This window comes from Vicugna pacos, chromosome 4 (genome assembly GCF_048564905.1).
Source record: "Vicugna pacos chromosome 4, VicPac4, whole genome shotgun sequence".
In the NCBI taxonomy this organism is placed as follows: domain Eukaryota; kingdom Metazoa; phylum Chordata; class Mammalia; order Artiodactyla; family Camelidae; genus Vicugna; species Vicugna pacos.
In genome coordinates, this window is record NC_132990.1 from 74,604,812 (window position 1) to 74,622,555 (window position 17,744).

A 17,744-nucleotide genomic window follows, 5' to 3' on the forward strand; every position below is an offset into this window, starting at 1 on the left:
GGTTTGGTGAGGGAAGAAGACAGAGCATTGTGCAACACTGTGGGAGTCCACCAGGTCTGGCGTGCACCCGGGAGGGCTTCCTGGAGGAGGCAAGGGTAGGGTTACCAGACATACTAAACAATTATTTGCTGTTTATGTGAAATTGAATTTCACTGGGCAGCCTGTATTTTTATTTGCTAAATTTGTCAGCCCTACCTGAGGGGGACGTAGGAGTTGAGAAGGCATAGAGAGGTTTTGGGGGTGGTTTATGCGGGATGTTGACAGCATTTCAGACAGAAGGAATGGCATGTTCCGGGTTTGGAGGCATTAAGCTGTGGCAACTCTGAGGCCCTGGAAACCTGGAATAGTGGCAGGAGTGTCAACGCTGTGCGCGGTGAGCCAGATGCCTAGCAGGTTAGCCCTCCGGAGGGGCCGGCTTACCCGCAGGGTGGGGCCCCACCCGGAGGGCAGCACTGATGGGGCCAGCTTTGGGAAACAGGTGAGCCATGTGAGGACACTAGGGAGGATGCGGGCCCACCTTGGCTGAAGGAGGCACCAGCAGGTGTTGTGGTGGGGGTCACGGTCCAGCCTCTGGTGGCTTCTGGCCAGGGTAATGGGGGTGTGGCTGTGCCTCTCTGTGCCCCGTTACTGCTTGGAGTCCCAGTGCCAGGGATCCTCCTGCTGCCCAGGACCAGGGCAAGGACCATGATGGGTCACTTCTGTGCTTCCCCACAGAGGGTAGGTCGGGCCCGCCTCTGCCCTGGGCTCTTAAAGGGCCAGAGCTGGAGCCGGACCCTGCAGTGCCACTGGCCCAGGGCACCTGGGGCTCCAGCCTCTGCTTCACCCTCCTGGGCTGGATGCCCTAGGACTTGTGCCCCAGAACTCTCTGGGGCCCCTGCTGGAGTTGTTCTGCCCCATTGAGGCTCACGTGCAGGCCTTGGCAGTGTCTGCGGCTGGCTGGTTACACTCAGGAGGGGATTGGCCACGTCCTAGGCAGGAAGCAGAAGGGGGAGTGGTGGCAGTCGGGGTGGGACGGGGTCCTGATGACCCCACAACTGCCTGGTTCCCACTCCACCCTGCTTATCAGTCTTAGGTCCTTGTCAGTGTGGCCGAGGTCTCCCTGGGGGGGACAAGGGGCTGCGCATCCTTCCCTGGGGGCTCTCAGTGCCCTTCCCCCAGTCCCATTCTGAGGTTTTCTTGCTCTACTGGTTGTGATATTAAGGACTGATCTGGTTTATGCCTGAGCTGTGATGAAGACCAGCCCAGCCAGCATGTCCCACTCCCTCCCAGGGCTGGGGATGAAGCAAGGAAGTGGGGGCTCTGGGTTGAGGGGAGGCTGGTGCTACCCGCCCTGGGATGGGTGGGTGGGAGGAGTGTCCCCCTCCCCTCCCAGGTGCTCACCTTATTGGCCCTGGCCATCCTGCCTCATCTCTGGGTTCTGTGACAACTTTATTAATAACAGGAGCAATTGCTAACATTTTGGAGCCCTTGCTGTGCTGCTCTGTCTACCTGGACCACATGGCGCTTCCTGGGGCTGGCACTTTATTCCATAGAGATGTGGTTTCTGGTGGTCCCTGACCTCACCGTGCTCTGCATCGTGTCTGAACTTTGGACATCTGGATCCCCACGGCCCCCCTTGATGGGAAGCCCTTTCTCTTTGCCTGCTGAGGTCTGCTCGTCCTTTCTATGTCAGCTTAAGCATCCTGTCCCCAGGGAGCAGCCCCTGACCCCCTGCTTGGGTTGCATTCCTGCTTTACACTTTCCCTGCTTTACACTTACCCCATGATGAGAATCACAACAGATCATTAGACAGCTGTGTGGTTACGTGCGTGTAGGTCCATCTTGCCTACATCAGGGACTTGGAGGACAAGGACCAGTATCTGGGTCACTGCTGTGTTTCCTGAGCCCATATGAATGCTTAGAAATTAATTGTTGCATGAATGAAGGGGTGAAAAACTGTCATTTGTTCCTTCTAACTACCATGGAAGGAAGGTATTGTTACCACCACCACCACCCCCATTTTACAGATGAGGAAACTGAGGCTCAGTGACGTGAATTCAGTTCTCAAGGTCACAGAGGGACTAAAGAATGACTCAATTCAGAAAAAAAAACCCTTCCTGTTGACCAGGTGCCTCAATGCCTTCCACACAGCCTCTTACTTTGGCAAGTGCTTGGAAAATGTCTGTGAAATTGGGCTGAACTGAATCCCTGAGCGCTTGGCTCAGCTCGGCTCTGAAATGTTTGAGAGGTTCTTTGTCAGGGGTTCAGAGGAAATCCTGCATGCTAACCTTTCCCCAGGGTCTCAAAGGAAGCAGAAAATGTGGTTTACTTCTGTCAGGACCCACCTATCTTCTGGAAGGTTCAGAGTCTGGCAGTAGAGGTGGCTTGAACCAAGGAATAGTCAGAGTCTTCACCTTGGTGTGTGTGTGTGGGGGGGGGGCAGGGGCACACAGGTAGCCACCAGGGCAAGTTCATTTGTTAGCCAGCAAACTGACTTTTAGAAAATAGAAGTCGCCATGTCTACTTTCCAACTCACTCTCCTGAAACAAGCACGACACCTGCAATCTACAAGAACAAAAACACACCGAGCATCTACTGTGCAGCAGATGCTGTTCTATGGCTGTGATGTAGGCAGACACAGATCCCGCCCACAGAGCCCCCAGCCATTGCGGAAGGACAAAACTGGGAAATCCAGGCCGTCGCAAAGATGAGAACCAAACCATTCCCTGTGCTGCTGCTCTGAGGCCGTTCTTCTTAACATTTCCACCTGCTCCTTCCAGTCTTTATGTATGTAGCTATGGTAGGTTTTTATCATCTTCACTTTTCCGATAAGGTTCAGAGAGGTTTACTGACTTGTCCAGTGTCACACAGCTGGGATGTGGGAGAGCTGGGATTTGAACCTGTGTCAGTGTGCCTCCGTCTGGGTCACTCAGTTGAAGCAAGATGTTAAAAGATCAAGAGATTCTGAGGACCTTTGCTTCCCAGCCCCAGTGGTCCTATGCTGGGGAGTCAGAGAAATCAAAGTTTCGGTGCCTCTTTGAGGGGACCAGACACCGCCGCTCAGGAGTCAGGCAGGTAACTCTCAGAATGCATTTGTGTGATGTTTTAAACAATTCTAGACAAGCTCTGGAGTCATGCAGACCCTGATTTTGGTCCTGGCTCCACTGTGGACTGACTTTGGTCCTTGGGCAAGTGGCTTTACCTCTAGGATCCTCAGTTTCCTGACCTGTATGATGATGATGGTAATCAGAATCCTTGCCTCATAGCATCATTTGGGCACTGAGCGAGATTAAGTCATGCACAGTGCTTAGTCTCGGACACAGACAGTCACGCCTAGTAAATGGCAGCTCTTTCGTCTTGCTATTCCTGGAAGTCACAAGACAAATGACATCTTCCTTTTACTTAGAACTCTTTGGGGAAAGTTATTCAACTTACATTGAAATTAAAATCAATGTATTTTGCAACTTTATTTTTAAATAGTAAAACAGAGATCTATAAATGATGGAGCAGGATAGAAAATCTGCAGAAATATTTGAGCTAAAACACAAGATTTGAACTATACCTTGTTTCTGTGGCTGCCTGGGGCTCTGCCCCCAACTCCCAGGGGGCTCTGACCCTCTCCCCTCAGGGGCCGCCGGGGGAGAGCACCTTTGGGGAGCCCTTGGACTCCTCTACCACGTGGCCCTGCCCCAGGGACCAAGCACTTCCACCTATCTGTAAGCTGGCAAATACCCCATTTGCCAGATGAGAAAACTGAGGCTTGGAGTGGGAAATGAATCACAAAGTTTCAAACTTTATTTGGTAAATCTAAAAGTGAGAAGGGTCACAGCCTCCAAGAGAGAGATGGGGCACAGGGGCCTGGCTCTCCAGGGGAGGCACTGCCAATGGACTCTGATGGGCAGGAGCTGGATGCTCCAGGCTGGACCAAGCACCCCAATGCCTGGTCCACAGCAGGTGCTCACCAAGTGCTTGCTGTGGCCTGGGGGCGCTCTTTGGGCAGCCCCCTTTTTGGAAATAACCATCTCCAGGCTAAAGCCTTCTTGAGTTTAGGCTGCAGAGTCAGATGGACCTAAGCTCCCGCTTCCACTCCTCCATCACTGACCGTGTGACCTCCAATGGGTGCTTTTGCCTCTCTATGAAGCCTCAGTTTCTTCATCAGCGAAGTGGGCCCTTCTCAGCACAGGGTCTGGTGCAGCCTAAGAGCTCAGTCAGTGAAACTGTCTGGAGCTCAGGGGGGATCCTGAGGGGCCCAATGGGATACAGGGGAATTTGATTTGGGATTTGAGTGGCTCTGAGCAGCCTCTCACACCTGTGTTCCCTGGAGAGGTTGGAGCCTCTCTGCATCCTGGGGAGTTTCCCATCTTGGTGTGGGCCCCACAGCCTGGCCCTGCCAGTCGCATGTCCTGCTGCTGCCCCAGTGGCAGTGAGACCCCTGACATTTTATTCTAATACCATGCCTATCATCATGATGGTCTGTCTCCATGTCGTGCACTTGTCACATGCTGTGCTCAGTGCTTTCAACCTTCTCTTCTTGTTGGCTCTGACAGTAGCCCGGTGATGAAGGAGGAAACCATGGTTCAGAGAGGGGAGTGCACTGACCAAAGTCAGCCAGTGACCAGATGGTAGGTGGACCCGTCTGTGCAAAGGCGCTCGATAGGACAGAGCTCAGATTCTGCAGGCCACGGTCAGGTCCACCGGGCCTGAGCTCAGAGTGGCAAAGAGCAGGTCCCAGGAGCTGGGGGCCCAGCTGGCCCAGTCCCGGCCTGAGCCTGCCCTCCGAGGCTGGATAACCACCATTCACTCTGAGTTCCTGAAGTCAGGCCTTTATGGGCCTGGAGCTTCCCCCAGACCCTCGGTGGGCTCTTCTGCAGATAAAGTGGCCCCAGGACTGCTCAGCCATCCTCCTGCAGCCCTGGGGCTCTGGCCCCTCTTGGCGTGGAGGATGGGGAGCTGGGAGGGTGGAAGGGGAGGAGGGCCAGGAGCTGGGCCTGGGAGGCAGTCAGAGCCTGGTCAGCTGGGCAATCGCTGACATGGTTCCCTCTGAACCCTAGGACCCTGGGCTTTGTCAGGGTCTCTGGAATCCTGTGTGTGCAGGGCTGGCAGCAGCAGCGGTGGCTCAGAGGGTGCAGTGCGCGAGGCAGGCAGGGCCCTGTGGGCTGCTGTGGGCCCCCGCTGGCTGGTGCTCAGCCAGCGCGGGTGGAAATAGTGAGTCCCAGGGAGGCTGGGCCACTGCCACCCCCGTGGGGGCAGTGCTGCGTCCCCAAGGGGAGGGCTGTGGGGGCTGGGACTGCAGGGAACTCACTCCTTCTGGGTCAGGGTGAGGGGCTCCCACAGCGTCCGGCTCAGCCCGGAGTGCCCGGGAATTCTGGGCGGGAGGCCAGGCGTCCTTTCTGATGAAACTCAGCCGGGCCCTGGGGCCCAGCTCCCCTGCAGCTGGGCATTCATGGAAAACAGGCCTGGGGCAGGGTGGAGGGCAGCGGGCCCTGGCTCTTCCCACCCTGGCAGCGGCACTGAATGATCATCAGCAGTGACCGTGGTCCTCCCAGCTCCCGAGTGCGTTACCGCATCACAGGCAATCTTGCGGCAGCTCTGCCGGGAGGCTCCATTTCACAGAGGAGCCTGCCACCCGCATCCAAGGTCACTGGGCACTTTAGTGCATCTGTGACCCAACCCAGGTTGTCTGGCCCAGAGCGGGTGCCCACCCTCCAATTTCCACACCGGCTCTCGTGGTGTCCACGGGCTGCTCCCTGGCAGGCAGTAAGGCAAATCCATTGACTTCTGCCTGCAGGTCAGTTCGTGGGGTGCGGGAGCTGGGAGGCCTGGAGGATTAGAGAGTGCAGGTGTCCACTCACCCAGCCCTTAGGCGTGGCAGGACCCTGTGTGTGGGAAACAGGCATTTAATGCTCTTTCTTGTCCTCCCACACCTCCCTGGCCCTTCAGATGTGGCACAGACAGGTAATGTCTGCTATGAGCAGGAGGAGTCATTTCCCCTTTCATGGAAGGGAAACTGAGGCCCAGACAGGGAAAGTGACAGGTCTGCAGGAAGGGAGTGGCAGACCCCTGGAATCCACATCCCACAAGACTCCCGGACTTTCCAACAGGCAACTGCCCCTCCTGGCGGGGCAGGGGGTTCCCTGTCCCTAGGGTTGGGGGGATCTGGCTGCTGCGAGGCAGGGGGGTGAGTCCTGGCCCACCAGCAGGTCCCCTCCCTTCTCTGAAGAAGCTTTGCTGGGAGGGGAGGGCCATGACCAAATTAGGGATGCTGGCAGTTGCTGGGTGGGGAACTGACAGGAGGGAGGGAGGGAGAGATGGAGGTGGGAGGCTGGCACAACCCCGGGCTGGGCTGGGGGACTCCAGGCCGGCTCTGGACAGACAGCGGGGGTGTTCTCTAGGGAACCAGGATGGGTGGGAATGCCTGGTAGGGCAGGAAGAGGGGTGTTCATGGAATGGAGACAGAGGAGGGGTGGTCTGGTCTGTGGTGGGGGTCCCTTTGGGCCACGTGGAGCAGGAGGAGACCTGGGCTGTTGAGAGGACCTAGAAGGGGGCTCAGCGGGGAGAGGAGCCTGGAGTGAGGGGTGCAGTGTGCACAAGCCACCCGGCAGAGAGCACATGGGGAGGAGGGTGCTGAGGCAGGAACTTGGAGAACCCCAGTGTTTGGAGGCGGAGCAGAGAAGGGGAGGTCGGGGCCTGGGGAGGAGTCTGACTCCAGGCAGTGGTCAAAGATGTCAGGACTAATGGGGTGTCGGATTTGGTGGCAAGGGGTTGCTGGTGGCCAGGTCCACATCGTCCCTGCGTCCTCTTTTTGCGTAAATCAAACTGGAGGCCCCAATACTAACGATTTCCCTTCAGCCACGATGGGAGTGGGGGAGGCAAAGACGACACTCACGCAGCCTTTGTCGCTGGAGGTGGAAACAGGGCCCTGGTGAGCCGCAGGACGGGGGTGGAGAGGCCGAAAGCCAGCATGCAGTGTGCCCTCCAGCCCTCCTGCTGCAACCAGCGCCTCTGTGGGGGCCGCAGCCCCTGCTTTCTGTTCCCACCATGTTTGAGCTGAGCTTCAATCAGGAGAGTGGTATTTTGCTTCAGGGAAATCAAAATCAGACTCAACATTTATCCTGGGCTCCAGGGACCGGCTCTCGTGTTCCTTCCTGGCAGACAAGAGCTGCGGGGAAAGGAGGAGGAGCCGGGAGCGGCCTCAGAACGCTGCTCTGGGGGTACGGGGAGCAGGAGGCCCTGGGGGCACCCCCGCCGCAGCTGGGGGTCAACGAGCAAGCTGTGGGAAGGCCGGGCAGGGGCTGAGCCCCTCTCTCTACTCTGAGCCACCAGCAGGCCCCCTCCCACTCTGCTGCCCCGGCTCTCAGGGAGGTCAGTGCGAGGAGGAGTAGAGTGGATGCCCAGCCCCGCACTAAGCTGGGGATTTTCTGTCCACCTCTCAAGATACCCTCCTGCTGGCTCCTCCTGGTAATCCTCCATCCTTCAGATGAGAACTCTGAGTCTCAGAGAGGTTAAGTAACTTATTTGGAGCAACCCAGTCTGCACGTCGTCAAGACAGGATGCTGACCCAGTGTGTCCCCCCATTTCAGCCATGTGTTTAAATATTGGTTTCCTAATGAGCCTGGGCGCCCCTGGCCTGGAGGCAGGAGTGTGCTTGAGAAAGGCAGCTTGTTTTTAAAATTGGCCAAAGCCAGTGGTAATTGTGAAGGTAAACATGTTGTGAGAAACATGTTTCAGGATGTGGCTTGGTAAGGATGGGGGAGTCAACGGGTTTATTCTCTGCCTCTCATGTGCAGGACACTGGCTGGGCTGCGAGGGTGATGCTGGGACATGCCTGGAGAAGCACCTTGACTTCTGGGGGCTTAGTGTCCAGCTAGGAAGATGAGGGGAAAAAAGGGGCTTTTATTGAGCTCTTGCTGGATGCCAGACACGTGCTGGCCATGTGTCTCTCCTGGAAGAGGGAGGCTGTTATTTGTCCCATTTTACAGAGGAGCAAACCAAGGCTCAGAGGCATGGGGTCCTGCACGCAAGGCCACACAACCAGGGTCCTTTCTGTGGCCTGCCCTACTTTGTTAATGTCCCCTTACCCCTCTCCCCAGATTGGCCCTGGCAGGGGGCACCCATCTGACCCTCTTTTGTGCAGTTTATGGGAAGACAGACTACACGTAAATCAGTGGTTCCCACAAATGAAAGGGGTTTCCAAAGAGGGCTTGGGAGGGCTTCCTAGAAAAGGGACAACCCGGCTGGGATTGGAAAAGTGTGTAGGGATTAACCGGGTGAGAGAGGTGAGGGCAAGTGTTCTGGGCAGAGGGAGCGGCAGGTACAAAGGCCTGGAGGTAGGACTGGTTGGAGGATCTTGAGGGGGTCACGGGGTTGGGGGTGGGCAGGGGGCTGGGGGCTGGTAGCACTGAGGATGACCTTCATTCGTTTCAGGCCTGAGCCCTGAGCCCTGATCATGGACCCACCGAGCGCGGTGTGGGTGGACGCCTGTTAATATTCACACTTGGACAGAGTCTCCGGGAGGTGGGGGGATGGGCCCAAGCCTGAGAGCCTGAGCCTGGGAATGTCCTTTGGCATCTGGGTGGAGGGCAGAGGCAGAGGGACCCCATAATACTGTCCCCCAGCCCCTCCTCGCTCCTAGTGCCTGTGGTGGTCAGAGCTGCTGGAGGGCAGGTCCCTGGGCAGGACCCTCGGCCTTTCCGGTGCTGTGAGGGGGGCACACAGGTTGTGGGCTGATGAGGACAAACATTTCCCCCCAACTTTTTATTTTGAAAGATCCAGTGCGACACTGAGATCACAGCGCCCTGAGCACCTGTGTGTCCGCCATTAGCTTCGCCGGCTGTCAGCATTTTGCCACTTTTGCTTCCTCTCTCTTTCTAAATATGTGTGTGTGTATTTCTGAACCTCTCATAAGAAGCTGTAGGCGTCTGACCCTCGCCCCTAAATACTTCAGGGCACATCCCAGGGAAGAAGGACATTCTTTCACATAACCTCCGCACCGTTGCCACTCCTAAGAAGAAGGCCAGTGAGTCCATCAGGGCGTCTAACTGCCCTCCCGTGGGCAGCTGCCCCCACCGGCCCCATTATATCCGTCATCCCCAGGGTAGCTGGTTTTAACTCCGGATCCAGGACCCATTCCAGGCATTGCAAGTTGCATTTATTTGATGTCTCTTTAGTCTCTTTTTCTGGAACAATCCCCTGCCTTGTTTTCACCTTTCGTGCACTGAGTGATTAAAGTATCCTGGCCGATTGTCTTGTAGAACGTCCCACATTCTGGATTTGTCTGCTTATGTCCCCATGCTTAGACTTGGGGGGCTGGGATTTGGATGCAGGCGTGTCTGACCTTCGTGGAGGGGCTGGGGGCAGGTAGCCAGGCCCCCCCGAGAGCTGCCTGCTGCCCATCCCACTCCAAGACCCTCCAAGGCTCCAGGCAGTGAAGCAGTGACAGCTGCCGGGCCTGGCAGAGTGCCAGGGGACACCTGTTTCCTAAAGGTTAATTAGCTGCTTAGAGCTCGGGGCAGGGCTTGTCTCTGGCTCCCCAGCACAAAGCCGCTGGGGCTTGGGCGCCTGCTGACTACCCAGTGTTCTATGTTGGTGCCATTTCAATCAGGGACGGGGCATCCTGGGGGCTTGTTGGGTGCAGGGGGTGGTGAGGGGCACAGGGGAGGCTGGAGGCTGAGAGGTCCTGGGGGAACGCTGCTGGGGGGCCGGGGGGTGGGTGGTCAGGAGACGGTTGGGGCTTCTCAGCTGGGGGATTCCAGGGAAGCCTTCTCTGACCCAGTGGACCTTCGCTAAGGTCAGCAGTGGACCTGCCAGCAGAGCCCTCGCCACTCGGCTCCCGCTGTTTGTATCATGTGATGCCAAGGTCGTACAAGGTCACACAGCTCATAGCTGACTCGAGGTGGGCAGGGTGGGGGCATCCACTTGGGCATCCATCCTGGGCTCTGGAGACACAGTCCTGGCCCCGCCCAGTTGCCTTGGGTGACTTCAGGCAAGTAAGCAGACCTGCCTGAGTGCCTGAGTCTCAGTCTCTTCATTGGGAAAATGGGATCACACCCACCTATGGGATTCTTATGCCCGTGAAGAGTGCCAAGCACTTTAATCTTCACAGTGAGCCCATTTGTCATATGAGGAAACTGAGGCTCAGAGAGGGGAAGTACTTTGCTCAGGGACACACAGCTAGCTGGTAAGCTATGGGGCTAGGTTTACACTCAGGCCGTCCAATCTGGCTCCAGAGTACGAGCCCCTACCCTCCCAGCTGTGCAGTGCTGGGTCTCCTGTGTCTCCAGGTTGGATCTTTAAGCATCGACCCCTGGGCCCCTGCTGCCCTTCACTACCAGATATGGGTGGCAGGTATAGGGCAGCCCAGCCTGGGTTAGACCAGAGACACCTTCCCTCTCCACCCTCACACCTGACCCCCTTCCCACTCGCTAAAAACCCTCTTGGCAAATTGCATTCTTTTACACCAGGTCTGGCTGTTCCAGTAACCGACACCTCTCTTTTTATCAGCATCCTGCTGTGGACGGGTCTCTTCCTCAGCCTCTGATTGAGCTTGTGGGAGGAGAGGGCCGACGAGGAGGGACCTGGTGGAGGCTTGCAGCCTGTCCCAGGGTCTGGGCTGGGGGCCAGGGGGCCGAGCCTCAGACCTGAGTTCAGACCTTCACTCTCCCACTTCACGTCCTGCCCCCTTTGTGCCTCAGTTTCCCCATGTGGGGCCAGAGCAGAGTAATGCTGTCTTCCCTGGGAGCTGTTGTCAGGGCGCTGACCCTGGCACAGCCCCAGGCTCGCAGTGGGCACTCAGGACTTGGCAGCTGTTATGAGCTTGCCTTAAACAGTTTTGAACAGTGGCCTCCTCAAGTCTGATCAGGCACAAATGGCCCTGGGCCTCCCTCCACAGTTCCTTTACTCACCCAACCTGCACCCAACGTCCAGCTTCCTGTCCATTCGCTGGTTCGTTCGTTCATTCCTTCATTCATTCCACAGGCCTGTCTTGAGCACATTTGAGTGCCAGGCCCCGTGCTGGGGACTGGGGGCTCTCACATCTGCTCTGACCGGATCCCTGGGGCGGCTTGTGTGGCACGTACTGTTACTGTTGTTCTCACTTTACAAACGGGGAAACTGAGGCACGGGGAGCTGAAGGCGCTCTCTCAAGGTCACCTCCCTCCACCACCGAGCATGAGTGAGGCCTTAGGGATGCTTAGATGTTCTTGTTCAGTGATTTTAGAGAAATTAGCTGGTTTTGTTCCAACCTGAACTGATTCAGTACTTTTCAGAAAAAAAAAACACTTTGTTTCTTTCATGGTTCAGTAAAGAATGACTATTTGGGCTTGGCCGGAGGTTCAGCTACTTTATATGGCTTGTTCCAGCTTTTGGTTCAAAGCTCCGTTCTTGTCTTGCCTGTAAAAGAGCCCAAGACTGAGCGCTGGAGGGGCTGGAGGGAGGGGTGGAGGAGGGGACGGTGCTGGTTGCCGCCGGGGCTGCGGAAGGGGCTCTGCCTTTCTGCCCTGGACCCCGTCATGCAGGCAGGGCAGCTGAGGGCCTGGGGAAGCCAGCGCCTTCTCTGGTCGTCCTGTACCCAGGCATGAGTGATGGGAAAGAATTATCTTCAGTGCTGGCCTTGGCACAACAGTCCTGCCTGCCCACCTCAGGGTGGAGGGAGCAGCCATCCCCTGCCTGCAAGAGGCTGATCTCAGCCATCCTCCCAGCAGTGCAGTGGGCATCTGGAGGGGATGGACCAGTGTTGTCCCCTGGGGGGACTGGACACGGAGCTCCTGACTAGGATAATTCATGGAGTGGGAGGGGACGTCTTGTTCAGAGCTGGCTTTGGGGTCCAGACATGGGTGTCGCCTGGGGTGGGGAAGGCAGGAAGGAGGCACCCCAGCGTCTGTCTGACCCCTGAAACACCTCCCTGAGCTAAAAGGCTACTTTTCTGTTTTCTCTTGCAGTTACCGAGAAGGAAGTCCAACAGTGGTGAGTAGCTACGTTTCTCCAGACTGTTGGGGTTGGGGTGGAGGTGTTGGCTTGGTGCTGGTGGGGCAGAAGTCCAGCTGCCCAGGACAGGGGCACCTGGAGGGCCCTCTGAGAGTGTCTTATTCACCAACCAGTCTAGGGAAACTTTATTCAGATTCCTTTGTTCGTAAGGGACTGACGTAGATCCATTTGAAGTGGGGTAGATGGTAGGGTCGGATGCTGGACTCCTTGCCTTGTGTATCACCTCTGAGGACCCCCAGGCCCTGAAGTATTAACTCCAGGCCCTGTTCACCCAAAGAAGGAGTTTGGATCAGGAAATGAGTCAGGAGACTGGGTCCCAGGCCCGACTATTTGCCTAAATCATTCTGTGGCCTTAATATGTCTCTTCCCCTCCCTGGGGTTCAGCCACCCCACCTAAGTGATTGATTAGAGTGGATCAAGGATGCCAGATAGGTTTCTTCTTGGATGCCAGCTCTAATCACTCCATAGTAGCTGCCTGGAATGCTGTGTTAAGAAGGATTCTGAGTCTGTATGTCATGGAGCAAACGGAAGCAAAGCAGTGAGGGATTAATGAGGTCTGTAATGGATTAGTGGTGCCTGCTCGGGCCTGGGAGAGGAGAGTGGTGTGTTGTCTGTCATTGTGGAACGTGGAGCAGACGGGAGACTCACACTATAAGGCGAACCTGAGCTGGGAGTGGTTAGGTGAGTGAGGAGGCAGGCTCGGAGACCTTCCAGTGAAGTCTGAAGGCTTAGAAATGGGCCCCAGAGTCCTAGCTTTGTTGCCTCTTCCTATCTTCCTGTTTCTCAAGTGATCTAACCCCTCTGAGCCTCCGATTCCCCCATGGGTATGACAAGGAATCATGAGGTGACATTCCCTGTAAAGGTCACAGCTCAGGGCCCAAGAGATGACAGCCATTGACAGCGGTCTTCCGCCCACTGTTCACCTGGGGAACTGAAACCTGCAGATGTGCCCTCCAGCACAGCCAGGCCGTGGTGGGCCACCGCGAGGGCCCGGGCCATGAGACTGCTCTGGGAGCTTTGCTAGGGGCAGGGCCAGGCTCCCCCAGGGGCCACTCCCTACGCCTCCATGTCCTTGACTCTGGGCTGCAGAGGAGGAGAGCTGTGGCTGCCCTGCCCAGCTTCGCTGACCCCTTGCTTGGGATCCTGGCCAGGTAGGCAGAACCTGGGTGGTGAGCTGGCTGCCCGGCAGGAGGAGTGGATGTGGAGGGAGCAGCTGTTGCGCCTTCTTCCTCCCCCGCAGCCTAGGACCCAGCATGTGGGCCTGGCCTGCCTCTGACCTCATCTTCTACTTTTCCGCTTCCCCAGGTGAGCGTTCCAGAAATATTCCTGCTCCCAGGTCTTTATCCCTGAGGCTCTCCCTCCTTGAGTGCCTCACCCCACTTTCCTGAGCCTTTGTCACTCACTCTTCCCTCCTGGAAAGCCCCACCCTTCCTTCCTGGGCCATCTGAGCTCCACCCGACCAAGGCTCACCCGAGTCACTTCCTCCAGGAAGCCTTCCTGGATTCCCCATGTGTACGTGGTCTCTCTCCTTCCCACGTGATAGCCAGAGAGGTCTTTGTTGACCAAATACCTGACAATGTCAGGCTTCTGCCTAAACTCTCCCTGGACCTCAGGTGAAGTCTGCGCCTTGGCATGGTTACGTGGTTACCAGGCCCGGCTGTCCCAACTTGCTGTCCTGACCCCTCCAGTCTCACTGCCATTTCCCTCTGCCCTCTGCCCTCCGCCCTCTGGCCTGCCTGAATTACTATCTTATTCCTGAACTTACCTTACTCTCTGGGGCTTCCTGACCTTTGCCTGGGCTGTTCCCCCTGCTGGGAACACCCCTCCTCCCCTTTGCTTGGCCACCACCTCCTCACCCTCAGGCCTCCTTCCCTGAAAACTCCCCAATCCCCAAGGTTAGGTTAGGGGCCTCCTCTGACCTCCCACAACCCAGTGTCACAGCCTGAGACACACCTGGGACAAACAGCAGTTACACATCTGCGTCCCTCTCTGCCTCCCCTCCTGGTCTTGAGGGCCGGCTCTGCCCTATTCACCCCTGTGTCCCCAGGGCCTGGCCATAGCAGGTGCTTGGCCCCCAACATACACCCCTAAGTGATTCACATATACGTTGTCATTGGCTCCTGGGCGCTGTCCTGGGGGTTGACATGATTTATCATCTCCATGGCAACAAGAAACCGAAGCTGAGGCCCAGAGAAGGGCAGAGCAGGGATGAGGACCAGGTCTGTCCCTGAGAGGTGGTGGGCGCCTCCCCAGCACCACCGTGTGCCAGGCGCACCCTCAGACATGGGCGTGTTCGTTTGGTCCTCACAGTCACCCAGAGGAATGTCCCATCACTGTGTTCCCTAGACGAGGCCCCTGACTCCCAGGAGGTGCAGGGCACACCTGAGCTCTGGTGTCCTCCCGAGTTCACACCTGGGCCTTTCCTGGGAGACACTGGAGGCAAAGTGGCCAGAGGGGCTCCAGGACCAGGGCTTGGGCTGGTAAACTGGCGGAGCAGCTTTGGATGAGTTACTGGACTGCTTGATGCCTCAGTTTCCCCATCACCTGAGAAGTGAGGGGAATAATTGTCAACCTTTTATAGGAATATAGTGAAGACCAAATGAGCTAATTCATAATCAGCGTTTGGAACAGAGCCTAGTAATCTCTCTGTCAGTGGTGTTAATAATGCTGATATGGCTAATAATACTGATGTCCTCATCAGGACAACTAGGGAGCGATCCTGAGATTGCAGGCCCTCCTCCTTGTTATGTAGATGGGGAAACGGAAGCCCAGACAGGTGGAGGAGGAGGCTGGGGGCTTAGGGAGGCGGGGCCAGTGTCAGATCCGCAGCTGCCTGAAGCCACCCCCCCACCACCAGATCCCTTGCTCTTGACTGTCTCATTTCCTACTCTGAGCTCCAGTCATCACAATGGAAGGTCAGGAACTGTGGTGGGAGCCTCCAGGGACACTATAGCAGGTCCCAGGCCTTTACGGAGGGAACGGAGGTGTGGTGGCGAAGAGAACGTGATCCTGAGTAGGAACAGCGCGGCACAAATAGTGTCCCCAGCACAGTTCCACGGCGGGGGGGTGGGGGAACGGGGAAGAAGATGGGAAGGAGACTGGCCAGAGGCTGGCGGTGGGTGTGCAGTGTGGGGGTGGTGACACCGTGGGTTATGGGGTTTTTTTTTCTCTTATATTTTCTATTTTCCAACTTTTCTGTTATGGCTTTTTATTACTTTTATAATCACCAAATAACCCGATGATATTGTAACAAAAATAGTGGGTGGGAGCAGGGGGAATTCTGCAGCCGCCTCAACAGGACCAGCTGTCAATCCTGGACCGTCCTCCGCAGTGGCAGCCACGAGGAAGGAGGCGGCCTCTCCTTAAGTCTGCTGGGCACCCCTCTGGGCCAGGCCCTGGGCTGCTACTTAGAAGAGTGCCATGGGCTCAGTCTAGGAGCAGCCCATTTTACAGATGAAGAAACTGAGTCTCAGAGGGGGTGGAGACACTCACCTGGGTCACCCAGCTCTGTTCTGGCTGGAGTCTGGATCCAACTCGCTTGCTTCTATGGCCTGGGGCCTAGGGCTCAGCCCTGCTGGCTCTGGCTCTGGGAACCCCACAAAGCTGAAGGCAGTGGAGCTTAGGGGGTGAGAAGAGAGAAGCGGGGAGGGGAAGAGGCATCATCCTCATGGATGTGTTTGGGACCCTCCTCCAGGACTGTCTGCAGGCAGGGCCCCATGGGAGCTCTGGGAGGGGAGCACCATGGGAAGGGAGGTGTTTGAAAAGATAATGGGAGAACAGTTTGCCAAGGCCGCCGCAGCAGCCCCGGCTGCGTTTGGCTGATGGCAGTGGGGGGTATGCTTTATCATTTACCCATCCATCTGTGTTCTTCCCACTTTCCACACTGCAGAGAGCAGCCACCGTCATACTTAACCCTCGACAGGGAAGGAGCGGGGCATGGGGGTGATGTGCGACTTGCTGCAGACTGGGTCCCAGAGGACAAGGCGCTGCTGGAACTGAGAGCGGTGAATTCCAGAAAGTCCTGGCAGGCCAGGGCCTCTGGGGAACCGAGGCTGTGGTGGGGTTGGGGATTCCCTGGGTGCAGAGAACAGGAAGCTGAGCTAGAATTGGATCCGTGGGTCAGGACCAGCATTTGTTCATTCATTCACTCCCTCATTCATTCACTTATTCATTCATTCACTCCCTCCCTCCCTCACTCATTCATTCATTGTTTGGTTCATTTATTCAGTAAATCTTTACTCAGCACCCACCACGTGCCAGCTGAGCTGGGTGCAGGGGCAGCAGGGACTGGGGCAGATGACGTGCTGAAGTCCCCTGGGGGACACAGGCTGGCGCAGCGGGGGACAGAAGCCAAGATGGGGAGCTAATGGGGAGGAAGCCCAGCGTCTAATCGGGAGTGTTTCGTAAGTGGCGTTCAGTCTGCAGTGTTTTTAAAGTGTCTTTTAAAAGACAGACTGCCTTTTCCTTTTCCCTTTTAAAGGGCTGTAAGAATGCAGTAGTCGAATCCAGGATCTTCTCCTCCTGTCTCCGCCCTGTCGTGGAGAGCTGCTTCCCCAGCGCAGTCACCCATGTCAGAAGCGTGTGCTCACGGGGCTGGAGGCTCTGAGTGTGCGGGGCTCGGGGGCTGTGCCCTGTCCCAGGACTGCTTCCCAGCTTCTCCTCCGACCTTCAAACAGAGTCAAGACCCCTGCTCTTGAACAAGAATGTGTCAAGGGTGGTCTCCATATAAGTCCCCAAGCTGTGTGACTCGGGGGAGAGGGGGTGTCGGGGCTCTTGGCATGTCCCCAGGTGGCCTGCCCATGTACCAGGGCAGTATTAGGAAGGACTGCCTGGGGCCCGAGCTGGGGCCCCCAGAGGATGTATTGGACCCTCCTTCTCGGGACAGCTGGCAGGGCAGGGCAGCTGGGTGGGCCCTCTGGCTCCAGTACGTGGGGGAGGTCCTGGCGGGAGGGCTTAGTGGAGGGCGCATGTTCAGGACGTCCTTTGCTGGTGGCTATCTGTCGAGGATCACCTAGGGCCTGAAAGGCAGGTGCTGTATTGGCTCACACCTTACAGATGAGGAAACCGGGGTTCAGAAGGGGAGGCCGCCTGCCTGGGGTCACACACAGGGCAAGGATGGTGCTGGGATGGAGCCAGGTCTGATTTGAAAGTCCAAGCCCTTCTTTTTCAGTTCTTTACACTTAAAAAAATGAAACTCTTTTTTTCTCATCACAGAATTCCTGCATGTTCAGTGCAGCCAGTGAGACAGTAAGCACAGAGATGAGTAATGGTAATACCAGGAATAAAGCAATCCATCCCCCACTCCTTTCCACTGTGCACTCGGAGCCCTTGTCTGAAGTGGGTGCCCTCCTGGGTGGCTTGTCACAGTGGGATCTGGGCAAAAGAAATGCTGTGTGAAGGCCCTGAACCAGGAGGGGACTTAACAGCCCTTGGTCTCAGCTTTCCCATCTGTAAAATGGGCATAATCACCCTTGCCTTCTGGGCTCGTCGGGATGGTTTGGTGAAATGGTGCCTGGAAATCATGTAGCCCCATGCCTGGCTCTCAGTAGGTCCCTGGTGGTAGCTGTTATTCAGAAGCAGACACTGTGGAAGACCCTCCTCCCGCTCTGTGAGGGTCCCCAGAGACCATCTAGGCCTGTGGTTCTCAGCTGGAGTGGTTCTGCCCAGGGGGACGTTTGGCACTGTCTGGGACACTTTGGGTTGTCATAACTTGGGGTGGGCGGTGCTTCTCGCATCTAGCGGGTGGAGGCCAGGGATGCTGCTAAACATGTCACTGTGCACTG

The 17,744-nt window shown here is 56.7% G+C and overlaps 1 protein-coding gene across 2 annotated transcripts in view; it reads left to right on the top strand.

Annotated features, from left to right (window-relative positions):
• The window catches only part of NCS1 (neuronal calcium sensor 1), a 46,408-nt gene that overhangs the window by 12,034 nt on the left and 16,630 nt on the right, over window positions 1-17,744 (top strand). For both annotated transcript variants that reach the window (XM_072960290.1, XM_072960291.1), the window contains exon 2: window positions 11,916-11,940. In XM_072960290.1, coding sequence (XP_072816391.1) covers window positions 11,916-11,940 — 25 coding nt within the window. The remainder of the gene's footprint in view (window positions 1-11,915; window positions 11,941-17,744) is intronic.